Source organism: Electrona antarctica (assembly GCF_951216825.1).
Source record: "Electrona antarctica genome assembly, contig: scaffold_25, whole genome shotgun sequence".
NCBI lineage: Eukaryota > Metazoa > Chordata > Actinopteri > Myctophiformes > Myctophidae > Electrona > Electrona antarctica.
In genome coordinates, this window is record NW_027637034.1 from 7,408,664 (window position 1) to 7,427,841 (window position 19,178).

Here is a 19,178-nt window from a genome sequence, read left to right on the forward strand (position 1 = left end):
ATTTGAGTTGAGAAAAGCACTTTGACTTGCTCTGCTGATGCTACCTTTTCTCTCCTCCTTCTGTCTGTGTGTAAAGAGGTTTCATCTGAATATGAGGAGAGGAGATCCAGTCTGGTCCTGGAGGAACCACAACCTCCACAACATCAGGAGAGGAGATCCAGTCTGGTCCTGGAGGAACCACACCCTCCACAGATTAAAGAAGAACAACAGGAGAGGAGATCCAGTCTGGTCCTGGAGGAACCACACCCTCCACAGATTAAAGAGGAACAACAGGAGAGGAGATCCAGTCTGGTCCAGGAGGAACCACAACCTCCACAGATTAAAGATGAACAGGAAGAGGAGACTGGTGAGTCAACTTTGACATTACTACGTAGGAAGATGTGGTGCAATACTCTCTCAGGTAATTTTTTTGTTTATTTGTATTAGTATTAGTCTAACAAGACTAAAAGGTCAATCAGACTATGTGAACCCAGACTATTAATAATCAGGGGGGCACACAACCGGTGCGCCAGTGTGCATATGTCGTCAAAATGTTTTCTGCGCGGTAGATCAAAGGCATGCAAGGCGAGACAACAGCTGAGACAGTTATGTAGAGAAATCTGACATTCAAAAGGAACTCAAATGTGATGTTAATGTCCTGTAAGTAGACTTAGAAGTAAAACTAGTGTTGACTAATCATTACACGTGGCTCTTATTTTGAAGAGGAAGTCAGTGCACAGGAAGTCCGTTTCAATTTACAATTACAATTTACAATTTAGGCATTTAGCAGACGCTCTTAATCCAGAGAGACTTACATTAAGCAATAACAAAAGCATGGCATACATCACATATATAAAAAGTAGTTATCATGAATCATGCGTAAACTAAGAACGTAACAGTGGAGTATCTATGTAAACTATACATACTATACTATATTATATATTATACATGTGTACTATAAAGTGCTATGACTACATAAAATGCAATTCTAGTGCTGTCTACGTAACAAGCTATAAATATTGTTTAAAATACTATCTAAGTCTACATAAAGTGCTATCTAAGGGGCTAGGCTAGGGCAAGTGCTACGGGCCAGGAGAAGTGCTACGGGTCAGTTGTAAACAAGCTACTATGACACTTTCCCAAAGTTACGTGCTCCTCTCATAGTCATAGTGGTAGTCACTAAACCACGCGACCATAATTATTTACAATATGAAAACCATGCATCTTGAACAACACTGGGATTACTTATGGAACCTGCAGCAGCAGGTGAGTAATTACTTTTATCTATGTTGGATGTTTGTTTTGGTTTGGTTGAGCTGCTAACAAAAGTCCTCCTTCTGCTTAACGACTAGCCTACACAAATACACTGTCTGTGAGCATCTATATCTTTTGCATCTGCCCTTGTGTGGGAAGCATAACATTGTGGCAGAGTAGAAACGTCCGTATGCAGCTTGAATGTCCCTTCTAAAGGACTCACCGTGGGGTTGTTGGGCTTCCTTCTCACGGAAGACACAGGCTGGGGCGCCAACCCATACTGATCCTGGGTGCCATCTACATTCCGGCTGTCACCCGTCTCTCCGGTGGTCACCAGACTATTCCTGGTTGTTCAGTAAACCTTTATTGAATGATAAGTACAAGTTGTTTTTACTGGTGATTTCCACAGAGCACCACAGGGAGAGGTCTACAGTGTCTAGAGAGATAGCCTCCAAAATACATTCAACGGTGTCAGAGGAACAGCCAGAGGTGGACCAGAGACGTGGACTGTTTGATGCAAAGATGCAACCTGTAGTAAAGTTGTACCGTATAGGTATGTGCTGTTTTGTTTACTTACTTACATAAAGGGATATTTCACTTTCAAAATAATTGTGGGTAATGTTATCGTCTACTCGGGCTTTTTGTGAACACTTTGGACAGTTTTTAATTTGCTCCATTCAGTATTTAGATATTTTTTATAAATTTTTTGAGCAAAGCCCATTGTAACTTCAAACTCCATTTTAACCATCGTAGATACACAGAAAACACCCATCCCTGGTTCTAGTGATTTATATTGTCCTTCCTTAGAGAGGGACAGCCATAGCTGAATGGGTAGAGAAGCCTGTTTAGGAAACGGAATGTACAACAGTGATGTTGTTAGGTCTGCAGTGGGGGCGTGCGTTTAGCGAGGAGTCGATGGTCTCTCTCCTACCAGCCGACGATCAGCAACGGTATAGATCCAAGTCCAACAAGCGCTCCTGCCCCTCGACCCCCGTAAACAGCCATAGTAAACGCTCTCGACGGCGAACCCCCTCACCTCCACCTGCTCAACTGTCCGAGCAGTCCACCTCCCCTCCGCTCTCTCCCCCACCCCCACTGCCCAATGGATCGCCGCTGGGCACAGCTGCGACCAATCGTGACGTCACCATCGGCAAGGAAATCCCAGACAATTCTCACGTGCTTGTTGCTGCTGCCGACAACATCAATGGGGGATCCCCCAACGATCCGTTGGTCACAGCGGTGGCGCATCGTGACGTCACTAACTCTATGGAAGTCACCACTAACAAAGATATTCCATCTGAAACCCCAGTTACAACTGTCTCCACTCCTTCTAATGCAACAGCATCCACTGATATTAAGAACAATCCCCTCTGGTCCAAACTTGCTATTGATAAGCGAGGATGCAAGGACAGACCAATAGAAATCATTATTTTTGGTGATTCTTTGATTAGGGCTGCTATAATTCCCGGGGGAATCACCTATTGTCTTCCCGGTGGGAAAGTCTCTAATCTCATTGATCTGGTCCCCGGCATTATTAATCTCCATCCTACTGCTCATACTTTATTTTTCCATGTTGGCACTAACAACGTTTTGAACCGACTCTCTGCTAAGCTCAGAAAAGATCTTGAAACTCTTGCTTCCATTGTCCAGAACCTGGGCAAATCTTGTGTATTTTCAGGCCCCATCCCAGCTCCCTCAAAGAGTCCTGAACATTTTAGTAGACTTCTGAGCCTGCACGAATGGCAGAAAGATTTCTGTCACACAAGGGGAGTAGGCTTCGTTAATAACTTTGACAGTTTCTGGACCCGTAATAACCTGTACAAACAAGATGGCCTACACCTTAGCCCAAAAGGCACCAATTTATTAATTTGTCATTTTATTAATTTCATTGCTTTTAGCTGCAAATGATATGCACCCCAGCATGATTCCGCTATAGAAATCGCACACTTCCATGATCATGAGCATCTCCCTCTGGGTCATGCTGACTCCATATCCCTTCCCTTAACATCACCCCCCTGCCCCCTGCCCATCCCTGTTTTTATTACGACCAGACACTCTCCTCTCAACTGCATTTTCACTCCCCGCATAGTTACACCATCAAACCTCTGTTACATTCCATGCTTTCCTATAGTTCCCCCCATTAAGTCTGTTGCAGTAAAAATGGCCTTAATTAACGCCAGGTCGGTTTGCAATAAGCCTTTTGTCATAAGGGACTTTTTAATTCTCATCACCTTGATTTCTTATTTTTAACTGAGAACTGGCTAAAAGACAATGATAACGTCACAGTGAATAAGCTCTTATCTGTCCCTCTGCCTGTAAAATTGTAAACTCTCCTAGACCCTCCTCCAGCCGTGGAGGTGGTCTAGCCGCTATAGTCTCCAAACAGTTTCCCTGTCGTTCTGTTGATATTGACACGTTTACGACTTTTGAAGCACTCCTACTCAGGATTGGCTCTGAAACCCCTCTTTTTGTTTTGCTGTGCTACCGCCCACCTGCAGGCTCAAAAAGTGAGTTTCTAACAGAATTTTCTGAATTTCTATCTTCTGTCATCATGAAAGTTGATAACCTGGTGCTAGCTGGGGATTTCAACTTTCATATTGACAACCTTTCTGATAACTCAGCTGTCGAGTTCATCAATATCACAGAATCGCTAAACCTGACGCAGCACGTGTCTGGACCGACGCATGACCAAGGCCATACACTGGATCTTGTTTTACGCTCGGCCTAAACCTCAAATCCCTCTGTCTGGGTGAGTTCTTCCTCTCTGACCACAAATTCATCCTCTTTAACATAGATTTTATTCCCGAGACTCAACCTATCAAACGCTCAATCCGCTCCCGCCATCTCAGTAACTCATCTGCTGAAAAGTTCTCCTCAGTTTTCTCAGACCTTACAAAATATATAATAACTCCAATTGACACCAATAATCTAGTTTCCCACTTTAATAACATCTGTTTATCTACCCTCGACTTAATTGCCCCCCTCAAAACAAAAAAGAAATGTAGTGGTGCCGTAAACACTGCCCCTTGGATGAACAACGACATCCGCACCCTTAAAAGGGAATGCAGAAAAATAGAGCGGAAAAAATCAAAGGAAACTGTTCACTTCATCCACATGAAGGAACTGCTATCTGCTTATAATCAGAAAATTGAGGATGCTAGAACTGCATATTTTTCTAACTTAATCAATCTCAACAAAAACAAGCCTAAAGCCCCTTTTTCAGTCATCAATACTCTCGTCAACCCAGCTCCTCCCCCTGTTCCTGTTTTCTCTGACGATGATTGTGAACAATTCCTATCATTTTTTCTGCATAAAGTTGACAACATTAGGTCCAATATTACACCGTCTAGCATCACCATCGTTGACCACCCTCCTTCTGTTCCCTCACTATCCCAGTTCACCATTATCTCCCTAGATGATTTATCACCAATCGTGTCTCACATGCACCCCTCCTCCAGCCCTGTCGACACCATACCCCCTACACTTCTAAAAAATGTTTTCAACTGTTTAGGCCCCCACATTTTGGCAATTATCAATAGCTCTCTATCATCTGACTGTGTCCCTGATCTATTCAAACATGACATTATTCAACCACTCCTTAAAAAACCAAACCTTGACCCACTAGTTCTCTGTAATTATAGACCCATTTCAAAACTCGCCTTCATTTCAAAACTATTGGAAAAAGTAGTCTGCAATCAACTCTTACAGTTTCTAAACAATAACAGCATTTTCGATAAATTTCAATCCGGATTCCGACAAAAGCACAGCACTGAAACTGCTCTACTAAAAGTCTCCAGTGACATCTTCATGAGGGCCGACGATGGAGAGTGTTCAGTGCTACTGCTACTGGACTTAAGCGCAGCGTTCGATACTATCGATCATTCCATTCTTCTGGACCGGCTCCAACTATGGGTTGGGTTAACTGGGGTGGCATTAGATTGGTTTTCTTAGTACCTGTCGGGGAGAAGTGTGGCTGTCACTGTTGACAGCTATGTGCTCAGCTCCCCTGACCTGCGGGGTCCCCCAGGGCTCCATACTCGGTCCTATTCTGTTTTCTTTATATATGCTCCCCCTCGGCAACCTTATCAATAGCTTTGAAGGCATTTCCTACCATTGCTACGCGGATGACACTCGGCTATATCTCTCCTTCAAACAAAACAACCTCAATAAACTCACCGTCATGCACGACTGCTTATCTGCCATTAACAACTGGATGGCTCACAATTTTCTACAACTCAACCCTGATAAAACGGAAATACTCATCATAGGCCCAGGGACCTCTTCAAACGCAATTCAGCTGTCCCTCGGTCCACTCGCATCAAACGTTAAATCTGTAGCAAAGAACCTGGGTGTGTATTTTGACAACCATATGAACCTCGAGTTCCACGTTAAGAAAATGACCCAATCCTGCTTCTTTCATCTGCGCAACATCGCTAAAATCAAATCTATTCTCTCACCTCAAGACCTGGACAAAATCATGCACGCTTTCATATCCTCCCGACTGGACTATTGCAATGCACTCTACACCACTCTTAGCCGCTCATCACTATCCCGACTTCAACTAATACAAAACTCTGCAGCCAGAATCCTCACAAACACAAACCGCAGGGCATATATAACTCCAGTATTAGCCACACTACACTAGCTCCCTATTAAAGCCAGAATTGATTTTAAAATAATTTTAATTACTTTTAAAGCTCTACATGGGCTGGCCCCGCTGTATATCATTGACCTACTACCTCCTAAAACCAATGTCAGACCCCTCAGATCCTCCAACAAAGGTCTGCTAGAAATACCCGCGTCCAAGTTGAAAACGAAGGGTGACCGGGCTTTCGCTGTGGTAGCTCCTACCCTATGGAATGCCTTGCCCCTGGCATTGAAAAATGCTGAATCAGTTGACTGTTTTAAGAGACTCCTAAAGACTAATTTATTCCGCAAATATTTCTCCCATGTACCTTTGACCTGATTAATTGTATAGCCCTATGTCTTTGTTCTGCCTGTTTGTTTTTGTTTTGCTCATTTATATTGTCACAACTGTGTTTCTATTTGTTTTTACTGTGTCAATTGTTCAGCACCTTGTAGCTTTGCTTCAAAAGGTGCTTTATAAATAAAATGTACTTACTTACTATACTATACTATACTATACTATACTATACTATACTATACTATTCAAATGCAACATTATAATCAATACAAACAAAATATGTCTTCTAACATCTTTACTTGGGCAAGTAAGTAAATGTTCTTGTCCAAATGACAAGTGGCTCAAAAATGTAATGTCAAGCCCTGGAAACTCTTTGATTAGAAATGGAGAAGATGATGTTCCTCCAAAAATGCAAAGTTCAAACATTAAAGGTTTTTCTCTCTTTGTGTCTTTTTTTCTAGCCGTCTCGCACCTCCCTGTGTGTAAAGAGGAGGTTTTCACTGAACAACCGGAGAGGAGCTCCAGTCTGGTCCAGGAGGAACCACAACCACCACAGATTAAAGAGGAACAAGAGGAGCTACTTCAAAGACCAATGGAGGCTGACGGGTCAACGTTGACATTACTAGCAGTGAAAAGTGAAGATGATCATGATGATGAAAACAGAGAGACACAGCCTGTAGCCGGCACCTCAACTCAACACATGAAAACACAAGCTGATGTAGAGGACTGTGGAACATCACAACCAACTAGTGACGACCAGCTCCTCTCTTCACACTGTTCTGAATCTGACACTGAAGACAGTGATGATTGGGAGACCAGTGAAGGTCAGTCAACTTTAAACACACTGAAATCACACAAGACACATGTGGAAGGACAAAGACTGTCTTTGAGCAGCAAGCTGTCCAAGGACCTAAAATCATCAAAACAAACTCACTCCATGAAGAGTCACACAGTGATGAAACGCTTTAGTTGTACAGAGTGTGGCAAATGTTTTAATCTGAAGACAACACTGACGAGGCACACAATGATTCATACAGGGGAAAAGCCCTTCACTTGTACAGTTTGTGGTAAAGGCTTTATTCAGAGTGGTGAGCTAAAATCACACATGAGGACCCATACAGGGGAAAAGCCCTTTACTTGTAACGTGTGTGGTAAAGGCTGTACACAAAGTTATAATCTAAAAACACACATGAGGACTCATACAGGGGAAAAGCCCTTTACTTGTAACGTGTGTGGTAAAGGCTGTCTTAACATCGGTAATCTAAAAACACACATGAGGATTCATACAGGGGAAAAGCCCTTTACTTGTAACGTGTGTGGTAAAGGCTTTGCTCAGGGTGTTAATCTAAAAACACACATGATGACTCATACAGGGGAAAAGCCCTGTACTTGTAACGTGTGTGGTAAAGGCTGTCTTAACATCGGTAATCTAAAAACACACATGAGGACTCATACAGGGGAAAAGCCCTTTACCTGTAACGTGTGTGGTAAAGGCTTTGCTCAGGGTGTTAATCTAAAAACACACATGATGACTCATACAGGGGAAAAGCCCTTTACTTGTAATGTGTGTGGTAAAGGCTTTATTCAGAGTGGTGATCTAAAATCACACATGAGGACTCATACAGGGGAAAAGCCCTTTACTTGTAACGTGTGTGGTAAAGGCTTTGCTCAAAGTGTTGCTCTAAAAAAACACACGAGGACTCATACAGGGGAAAAGCCCTTTACTTGTAACGTGTGGTAAAGGCTTTGCTCAGGGTGTTAATCTAAAAACACACATTATGACTCATACAGGGTAGTAAGGGCATTTTATCAGGTATTTGACCAATCTGGGAACTAAATCGTTACCAAGAAATGTCTTCATCAATGGGTTTCTAAAGGTGTCTAATAACATGTACTAAAAGTTTGAAATTCAACTCCCGTGGGAAAATTGAGTTATTAGCATAATATGTGACCATACCCATAACATCCTATATAAGGCAAAAAAGTCCAAATTTCATCATTCTTTAAGTAGCATGTGACATATGAAACTAGGGTGTTTGCATGATTCTGAATCCATTCCAAGCATTAGTTTTGCACAAAAAACACTCCTTGGGAGGAAAACGGCCACACAAACGTGATGAGGTCAGCACATTTGGTCAAGTGGATATGGCCGAATTTAGCCCAAGGAGTGTTTTTTGTGCAAAACTAATGATTGGAATGTATTCAGAATCATGGAATCACCCTAGTTTCATATGTCACATGCTACTTAAAGAATGATGAAATTTGGACTTTTTTGCCTTATATAGGATGTTATGGGTATGGTCACATATTATGCTAATAACTCAATTTTCCCACGGGAGTTGAATTTCAAACTTTTAGTACATGTTATTAGACACCTTTAGAAACACATTGGTGAAGAAATGTCTTGGTAACGATTTAGTTCCCAGATTTTCATAGATTTATCTTACTAGGGGAAAAGCCCTTTACTTGTAACGTGTGTGGTAAAGGCTTTGCTTTGAGTCATCTAAAAACACACATGAGGACTCATACAGGGGAAAAGCCCTTTACTTGTAATGTGTGTATTAAAGGCTTCATTCATAGTGGTGATCTAAAAAACCACATGAGGACTCATACAGGTGAAAAGCCCTTTACTTGTAACGTGTGTGGCAAAGGCTTTGCTTTGAGTGGTCATCTAAAAACACACATGAGGACTCATACAGGGGAAAAGCCCTTTACTTGTAACGTGTGTGGTAAAGCCTTTGCTAGGAGTGCTACTCTAAAACCACACACAAGGACTCATGAAAGGGGAAAGCCCATAGACACATGAGGACTCATACAGGGAGGAAACCCTTTAGTTGCAGTTAGTGCCAAATGCTTGGGTCAAAATGCACATCTGAGGATAATGAGGAGGAATCATACAGGGAAGAAGTGGTTAGTTGTAATAGTAATAAATGCACATTTTCCCCATGAACCCATTTGAGTTGACACATGATATAACATCATTCATTCTATTCCAGGATGACAATGACCGATAGATACTAAAGCAGTGGAATCACATAATCTGACAATAGAGCGTCACAGTCCCGCCCCTTTCAGAACGAAGAGGGCACCAGAAGATAAGTTCCCATTCATTTCCCCATAGACATATCAAAATGTATTTATTTAAAGACCTTTTAAGCCTCGGATAAAGCCAACTCAGATTGTGACAAATCATGACAATGACAACAAATGTTGGTCCGGACAAATAATTAGAAATAAGAAAAACTCAAAGTGTTACCCTCCCCCTTTTTTCTTCTAATTTGTTTGGCCCAATTATTTTTTGTTTATTGTTATTATTTGTCACCATCCAAATTTAAAGACCACCACAATTTAGTTTATTGTTATCTTTTTGTATGTAAAACCTATATAAACATGGCAGAGAAAGTTTTTGTCTTTGGTAGATTATTTCTCTATGGTAACACTGTTTAATTATACCGTTGGATGTTTCAGACGTTATACCTTTATACGTTTGGAAACTCAAAACAATTCAATGGCAACAGAAGGTTTGGCATTGGCAGAGATTTGTCACATGTGTTGTGGGTGTATCCCACACATACTAGCATGTTCATTGTCAGCGTGTAGATTCATAAACCAAGTGTGATGCTATGTTAACACATTTTCCTGCACATTAGATTTGTTTCTTCAGTATTTTGTTTCTTTCTGTTTTCTTTTTTTTCAGGATTTGGAAAGTGAAAGTGGTTAAATGTGTTTTATAAATATTGAACCAATGTTAAAAGTACTAACAAGAGCTTGTGACTAAATAAATAACTATTTTGCTGTTGGAATGAAGGTTCTTTCATATTCTGCAAACTGCCTACAACTGCTACAGTTTTTCTCATTTGTTTTTTTCTTTAACCTGTACTACCTATACTCAAGGTATTAATAATATTATAAGTGCTGAGTCCTCATTCTTTTCCTCCGTTATGTTTGTTTAGTCCGACTAGCTCCAGGCTATCTAGACTCTTCCTTATCGCTGTAATGGCAGCTCTGCTAACACAGTCTATACAGAGTATCTGGTATTTTTGTAACATCCAAAAGAAAAACTAAAAACAAGAAAAAACTATATTATGAGACCATCACTGCGTCAAATGTAATTCAAAAAAATTAAAATGTTACAGAAAATATACAATATTCAAAATTGGCCAAATCGTCACCTATCTAAGAAAGGATTAGAAATACATTTTCACAATATGGAACAGTGTCAAACAAGTTGCAATGACTCAAATCCTACTGCTTGGCAGGGTGGGGGCGGGTGCCCCATTTAAAATATATATTCTTTTGGGGGGTGTCCCTAGGTCAAACATGATTTTTTGGGGGTGTCTCCAGTTCAGTTATTAAGGGGCCAAGCAAAATGGCCTATGGTCCCTTATTGTAGTTGTCTGTTTTTAAGGGGCCGTGCCCGAAGTGCCTGGCCCCTTAAAACAAAATTGCATTTCTAGCTTAACCGTGCAGTCGGTTTTCGTGAAACTTGGCAATATGGTAGAGAGGTATGCTAAACGGTGAGAATGCAAAGCCCACGGCCATTGGTCAAAGGGTGGCGCTATAGCACTCAATCATTAGCACTCAAATGCAAAATTTGAACAGGTATAGCTCCGTTTGATCGTCAATAATAAAACTTGGATAGACATGTGCATCTCCTCATGTCGAACAACCTTCGTGTTCTGACTTTTGACCTCTGACCCTGGCTAATGCTGCATTCACATGGAATCAGGCAAGCAGTAGATCAGGCAAACCGTAAGTCATTTTAGTGGATGGGAGCAGGACGGTAAACGGAACAGGACGGCACGGCAGACCGGCAGCAGCAGACGGCATCAATGTTAAAAAGTTTAATCTTTTTACCGTGCCGTCCAGCAGGTTTTGCCGTTTGCCGTCTACCGCTTGCCTGATTCCATGTGAATGCAGCATTAGCATTAGCATCACCCACTATTTTGAATTATACATATTTTCTTATGTCAGCTCTCCAGGCCAAACCATGCAGTTGTTTTTCACGAAATGTGGCAATATGTTTGTAGAAAACCCCACCACTCTCCGGCTGAGAGTGGGGTGGAACTGGAGCTGATCACCTCATTCCTCCTCTAGTGGTGGGTGGGGCTATACCGATTGCTAGTTAGGCACACCTGTTGCTGGCCTATATAGGCCCAGGTGGTGGTAACCTCACAAACTTTTGTCCTCTATCAGAGGTACTGTGAGAACCTTGACAGTTGTGCTACAAGCTGATGCATTATGTAAGTTTGCTCCTTTCTTTCTGTTGTTGTCCCTTTTGAGTATTGTTTGTTTATGCCCCAGTTTGTACCCAGTTTCATTTGTTTATATCTAAGACTGTTTGCTCTACTGATTGTTACTATTTCCCTTCTTGTTCAGCTAAAAATCATCACTTCCATCTTGAACCATCATTCGTCATCATCCATGTTATGCCATAACCCTCTGTGAACCAAATAACCGAATAAACATCTGTTAACCATCAAACTGCCTGGTCTGTGGCCCCATATGCTCTCATAGACATGCATGGTGTAGGAGTGCACATAGCACCACTAGCCAGCCCGCCTTTACGAGGTGGCACTGTAGCACTCGATTGAAAATCAGGCATAGCTCATGAACCACCAGCTGATGAACCACCAGTAATAATTACTAGGTAATTAGTACTAATACATAGATAATAATTTAGACTCCCTGATATTGGTGTCCAGTTATCGGTGGTGGACAAAGTAGCGTACGTATGCTCAAGTATTCCTTTAATGACAAATTAGTGAAATTACAAAGTACTTTTTCCTTTTAATATCAATGCATCATGGATTCAAATTGTCAAAAGTGTGCAAATAGCTTATCTATCTATCTATCTATCTATCTATCTATCTATCTATCTATGTGAAGCCTGTACTTTTAGGCTAAACAGCAGGGCAACTGGGTTGAACTGTAGTTTGACGCGTGCTGTGATTAATTCATTATCCAGTCGTTGAATCTCTTTTGGATATGTCAATCCATTTATTGAGCAAATCCACATTCGCAGCAGTAGTATTCAAACTTAAATAAACTGTGTAAACTTTCAAATAAACAACAAACTGAACCATCGACCACGCACGGTCAAACTGTGTCGTCTTCCCCTGTCGCACCTGAGTGCCATCACAGTGACAGGTAATAAGGGTTTCCATGACAACCACCCACCATTCTGACTGACTGATTGCCATGACGTCATATAAGAAGGACACATCATTTGGTCATTAGTTCATTTAAATAAATAAAACAAAATAAACAAAAAGCATTTTGGTTCCAACACACCGGCCCCTAATTGGGAATGGCAGGAGGCCGTGAGCAATTAAATTCAAATAAATACAAAATGGAGCCAATAATTCACACAAAACTCAAAACCAATCCTCTCTTAGAGGTTTAAGTGTCTGCTTCGTGGATCAAGCAAAGCTTGGTTACTGGTCTGTCCAGTGTGCTGGTTTTGGTTTTGACCCGTGCAGAACGCACTAATCCTTTCCTGTCAGGATATGTCTCCAAGACTCTTCCCAGCAGCCAGGAACCACGTGGAGCTGTCGCGTCCGCGATCAGCACTATGTCTCCAGGTACAAAACTTCTCCTCTCCTTGCTCCACCTCTGTCGCTCTTGTAGCAAGGGTAAATACTCCCTGAGCCAGCGCTTCCAGAAAAGGTCAGAGATGTACTGAACCTGTCTCCATTTCCTTTTGAGGTAGAGGTCAGACTTCTCAAACAATCCTGGTGGAAGAATTGGCATCCTTTTCATGGTGAAAATGTGGTTGGGAGTGAGAGCTTCCAAGTCATTAGGATCTCCAGACAACTTTGTTATGGGGCGATCATTAAGAATGGCTTCGACTTCACATAGCACCGTTTGAAATCCCTCGTCATTCAAGGTTTGCTGGTGTAGAACTGATGTTAGTATTTGTCGAATCATCCGTATGATGTGCTCCCATGCACCTCCATGGTGAGATGCTGTTGGTGGGTTCAAGCTCCACTGAATTCCTTCCTCCAGGAATTCAGACTGAATTTTGCTTTGATTTAAAGCAGCCAGCGATTCCTTTAACTCTCTGTTGGCACCAACAAAATTGGTTCCATTGTCAGACCGTAAATGAGAGATTGGTCCTCTTCTGCAAACAAACCTACGTATGGCATTTATACAGGAATCTGTATCCAATGAGTAAGCAACTTCCAAATGGACTGCTCTACATACCATACAGGTGAAAATGACGCCATAGCGTTTTTCAAACGAACGCCCCCTCTTGATCTCAATTGGGCCAAAGTAGTCAACTCCAACGTTGGTAAATGGAGGAAGATCAGCAACGATGCGCTCTAAGGGCAAGTCTGACATCTTCTGCTCACCCAACTTTCCTCTATGGCATCTGCAGAACACACAGTCAGACAGGATCTTTCTTGTAGCTGCATTGGCACTAGTGATCCAATATTTTCTCCGCAATCTGGAGAGAACATGGTTCCTTCCGCCATGGCCCAATTGTTCATGGATGTGCTTCAGTATGAGAGTAGATACATGGAGGTCTTTTGTGAGGATAACAGGATGTTTGGATTCCTCAGGCATTGCTTCACTTCACCCGATCCAGATGTCAACACAGCAAGTTCATCTGGGAACCTTCGCTGCTGAGTGAAGCGTATGGTGGCCGATTCAGCTGTGGAAAGGTCATCTGGTGTTTAAATGCTGGCTTCCCAATGCAGCTCTAAAGCTTCTCATTTCCTGTTCAGCCTTTTCCACATTTTCCTGTCTCAGCTGGTTTCTTTTTTGACTCATGTCTAATAGAGTCTTCCTGAATTTCAGGATCAGAGCAACTGACCTCTTCAACCTTTTCCAGTCAGAAAAGTAGGTGATCAGTTGGTGTGTGGCACTTGGTGTATCGATTATTACTGCGTTGCTGGTGAGATCCTTCTTGACCTCAGGGTCATCAGCAGCAATGTTACACTCCCAGGTACCATCTACATCTGGCCACTCATCCTCTGGTTTCCATAGAAACTCAGGGCCTTCAATCCACCTTCTGTTGTTCAGCAATTCATCCACCTTGACTCCTCTTGAGGCTTGGTCTGCAGGATTCTGGGTGGTATGAATGTACCTCCACTGTGTGACATCTGATGTTCTTCGGATGGCAGAAATCCTGTTTGCCACAAAAGTGTGAAATCTCTTGTCTTCATTTCTGATGTATTTTAGGACTGAAGTGCTGGCAGTCCGGAAACAAGATTTCTCAAGGCAACGCTGCATTTCTGCTCTGAGCATAGTGTCGATACGAACGGAAAGAACAGCTGCAGTGAGTTCTAATCGTGGAATGGTGACATGTTTTAGTGGGGCCACTCTGGCTTTGCCAAGCATGAAAGACCTGTTGCTGTTGTTCCATATCTTCAGATAGGTCACATTGCCATATCCACTTTCACTGGCATCAGCAAAGTGATGTAACTGCCCACGGGTGGACTCTCCAAAATCTGCCGGTTTGAGGCACCTTTCAACTTCAAATGCCCTCACTCTTTCCAGTTCTCCCAACCACTTTGTCCACTGCTGTTGGAGAATTGGGTGAATCTCATCGTCCCATCCATAGTTCCTCCTACACATATCTTGCAGTATGAGCTTGGCTGGAAGAGTGAGTGGGGCAAGAAAACCCAACGGGTCGTAGATAGAGCGGACCATGGATAATATCCCACGTCGAGTATGAGGCTGTTCTTTGAGTGCTACCTTGAACTTGAAAGTGTCTGTCTCGACACACCACTGAAGTCCAAGGGCTCTCTTGACTGGCAGCTGGTCTCGGTCTAAATCGAATTAATTCAGATTCTTGGATCATTCTTCCTCTGGAATGGATAGCAGCACTCCACGATCGTTGCTAATCCATTTTGTCAAATGGAAGCCTCCTTTTTGACACACATCTGTCAAAGCCTTGACCATTTGAACCGCCTCCTCCTCTGATGGCAAGCTCTTAAGACAGTCGTCCATGTAGAAGTTTCTTTTGACTGTGTCAATTACATCAGCAGGGAAACTGTTGTGGTTGTCTTCTGCTGTCTTTCTGAGTGCATAGCAAGCACAGCTAGGAGAAGACACTGCCCCGAACAGATGCTACTAGTTCTTGGGATACGTCGCCGCCAGGCCACCACAAGAACCGAAGAAAATCTCTATCCTTCTGTGCCACATTGACTTGATGGAACATCAAGCTACAGGTTATTGTTCTGTTCATGCAATGTTTTGCTGATTGTGAAAAAAAAGGAAAGAAAAGAGAAAAGAAAAGAGAAATGTGAAACGTGATATTTTGTTCATTGTTGATGCTATGCTGTTTTTGTTTGTTCAGTTGAAAAGTGAGAAGTCCTAACTGCATTTATAATTTTGTTTTGTTTACAAGAGAAAACAAGTTGAAAAGGGGTGATGTCATATGGAATATATGTATGCTGCTGCACCTTTAAGGGAACGCTACGACACTGCCGTAAAGCAGATCGTACAGGACCTGTCGTGATATATATATATCTACGTACATGCTACTGCTGTTGTTGTTACTACTTGTTACCTGCCTAAAGCGTACAGTAAACTACTACTACTACTTGTACACGTGTGTGGTCATTGAGAGTCATTGGAACACATTACAGGCTCTTGCCGGAATCGTGTGAGGACTCCTAACAGAGTGCTGGTGAGGTATGGGCCTTGTAGAAGCTCCTTGTTGAGAGATTTTCCTCTGTACTCTGCTCCACAGTCAAATACCACACGCAGAGTTCTTTTCTTGGGATGATACACTCCATGGTGTGGAATGTACCACACTTTTCCATCTGAACGTTCCACTTCATGTTCAGGTACAAGTTCAGCATATACTTTCCTGATTACATCATCCAGAAAGTTGGTGTACTCTCTGTGGAACTTTTCATCTCTCCCAAACCTCCTCTTCAATCCAAGTATGCGTTGCCTAGCAACACACTGATTGTTGGGTAGAGAGATTTCTTTCTTCTTAAAGGGGAGATCCAAGGTGTAATGTCCATCTTGAAGCTTGCAGGAATCAGCCATAATTTCCATGAACTTCATATCATCCCTTGACATTTCTTCTTTGTCTTCTGATGACTTCTCATTAAAATCATGGTTGTACTGATTGTGCAACAACTCCTCCAGATGTGTTATGGAGGTCCTGTTAACAGTAACACTCTCGCTCTGCTCACTGTAGCCGGAAAGGGGACCATTAATGACCCACCCCAATAGGGTCTGAATGGCATATGGCCCATTGCCACGACTGTTCACAACTTCCCACGGTTCAAGCAGTTTAGAGGCATTGGTACCTATCAATAGCTCAACATTGGCTTGAATGCGTGGAAGAACAACCCCATTCAAATATGGCCACTTAGCCAGCTCCTCTTCTTTAATGATGTTACTGGTGGTTACAGGCATTTGAGTGTAAACCTTGGGCAGGTCATAGAACTGTTCTCCAGTGAGGCTTGAGATTTCCAGGCCAGTCAGCATATAGCTGGAGACAATTGCCTTTGGGCCCATGGTAAGTAAGCCGATTTTGGCTTTCCGTCCATTTAGATTCAACCTTTTCATCAGGGCCTCTGAACAAAAGGTGTCGGTACTGCCGGGGTCAAGGAATGCATACGTTTCAATTATTTTGTGTCCCTTGCTGGACTTCACCTGCACAGGTAAGATTGACAGAACGCCATTGCTGTCACCGGCCCCCGTTTGTCCACAAGTTTGCAAAGAGACCTGTGCATTGCTCACTGATTGTTTCTTTGGCTGTTTTGTTTTGTGTATGTGTTGCTTGCTCTCTCCTTTTGATCAAATTCAATATGAAGAAGACTGGGATGTTTTTTGTTGCACACCTTGCAAATCAAACGGTCAACACAAAATGTGCTTAAATGTCCAACATGAAGGCAGCCAAAACAGATTCCTTTTTGCTTTATAAAGGTAACCTTGTCCCTGTGTGACTTCTTCTCCATCTGTGTGGGATTCTGAATGTCCCCAAAGACTGGGTCAGACACAATTTTAACCTGGCGCTCAATGAAAGTCACAATATCTGCGATAGTGTCTTTCCATTATCCCACACGCAGAGACTCTCCAAATCTCTCTTAGCTTGTAAGGAAGCTTTGAAATCACCGTTTTCATGTTGGCCGGCATGTCAAGTTCCCTCATATACTGTACCGTCTCCATGGCATTACAACACTTGCGAAGGAAGAGTGAATACGCTTGAAGGGATTTCAGATCTTCAGATTTCAACAGCGGCCAGTTGAGTACCTTCTCCATGTGGTGCCGTGTCGTTAGTCAGAAGGTTCCTTGTTCCGAAATTACTATCCCTATCTCTAATCCTAACCTAAACATAACCGCAAGCACGGGAGCAGTGCATGTTCGGACTAACGGGACTTCGGATCTATGGGCAGTTCCCCTCCATGTATGCTGCCGTGATCTTGTACTCATCTCCGAAGTGTTGCTCAAGGAGGTATTTTGCCATGTCATAGCCTCTGTCTGGCTCCATGTGTTGACAGCTGCGTACAAGCTCGTTGGGCTGACCCTTGGTGTACCTTTCCAAGTAGTACAGACAATCACCTTTGTTGCTTGTGTTTCTCTCCACGCAGTGTACAAAGGCCCTGCCAAAGGTTCTGTATCGTAGAGGATCCCCGTCAAAACATGGAATCTCTCTGGGTGGCAGTAAGTGAGAGGTTTGCTGTTCCATTAGCATTGCCGTAATGTAATTTTGTTTTTGCAGCAAGTTGCATACAGTTGAGGTTTCATTGGGTTGAGGAGAAAAGACAGTCTGTGTCATTGGAGTGTTCAGGTGAGTAGTGTGGCTCTTGTACTGTGCTGCATTCAAAGGTACAGATAGTGGTGGTTGTGTTTGAATGAGTGCTTGCTGCTGTGGGGGTTGTGAACTGAGTGCTTGCTGCTGTTGTATGAGTGGTTGTTGTGTAGCTGGTTCATATTCTCTGGCATGGGGATTGAATGTGACTGAAGGTTCTTTTGGCTTTGCCCCTTTCCTATTTCCTAAGTATGAGTCCATTCCATCAGATGGTGCCTGTGAAGGGGTTTGGTGAATGGGGGATTGTAGCACTGCTCTTTTGGCATTAGCAGCTGCCAGTTGTGCCTCCAGTTCCAGTCTTTCCTTCTTCTTTCTTAGCATTTCTCTTTTTTGTAACATTTCCCTTTGCAGCATTTCTTCCTCTTCCTCAATGGCATGCTTTTATTTTAATACTGCAGCATGTATGGCAAGTGCAGCTCTCTCTGCCTCTGCCTGCTTGCAAGCCGATGAGGTGCTGGACCTGCTTGTTCCAGACCTGGTGTGACTTTTATGAGTGGATTTTGTGCTTTCAACATTTGAAATGCTGTCATTGGGATTGATTTCAACATCATCATCACTTTGCACAGTTTGTGTATTTGTCCAGTCATTCACCTCCTCAATGAAGTCATGGACATTGATCATTTTGGCCTTGAACCATATGTCATGTTTCTCATTTTCTTCAGGAGGGATTAATGGCAAGAGTGCATTTTGTGCCTCTCTTGCGTCCTTGCAGAGGTTGAGATATTTCATGAATACATTTTGCACTTCCTGTTTGCATCCTCCTCCACTTTGCATTAATTCTCCAATAGTTTTCTGCAAGTTGGATGCCTTGTTTAATTTAGATTTTCTCTCCTTTTGTAGTGAGTCAATTTTCTCAGCTAAGGCCTTTGGTGTTAATTTCACCTTGCGTTTTGTGGTAACCTGTGATTCAACCTGTGGTTCAACCTGTGATTCAATTTCACTGTGAGCACCTTGACCTGTGGTGGTCACATTGGACTGTGTTTCAGCCTCTGTGGACTGTTTTTCACCCTCTGATGGTTCAACCATTGCATCACCATTTGAGCACGTAACGTGCGCTTCAGCCACTGGGGGCTCTTGTGCCACGTTTGGCTCAGTTGGACCCAGAACACCATTATCTGAATCCATTATTGCAATTAAACCAACAGTGTCAAAATATAAAAACAGTACCTTGCACAGTAAAAACCCACAGTTATTCATCACAGTTACAACCATCACATTAAAACCTTAAGACCTTATAAA

The 19,178-nt window shown here is 42.6% G+C and overlaps 1 protein-coding gene across 1 annotated transcript; it reads left to right on the plus strand.

The window, feature by feature from the left end:
- Positions 1–1,666: 1,666 nt before the first annotated feature.
- LOC306919232 (uncharacterized protein) lies at positions 1,667–14,406 on the plus strand (the record flags this gene model as incomplete). The annotated part of the gene is made up of 4 exons (XM_079532052.1): positions 1,667–1,786; positions 6,619–7,581; positions 12,640–12,741; positions 14,345–14,406. The coding sequence occupies exons 1-4, from the start codon at positions 1,756–1,758 to the stop codon at positions 14,404–14,406; spliced, it is 1,158 nt and encodes a 385-aa protein (XP_079388178.1). The 5' UTR covers positions 1,667–1,755.
- Positions 14,407–19,178: the final 4,772 nt, after the last annotated feature.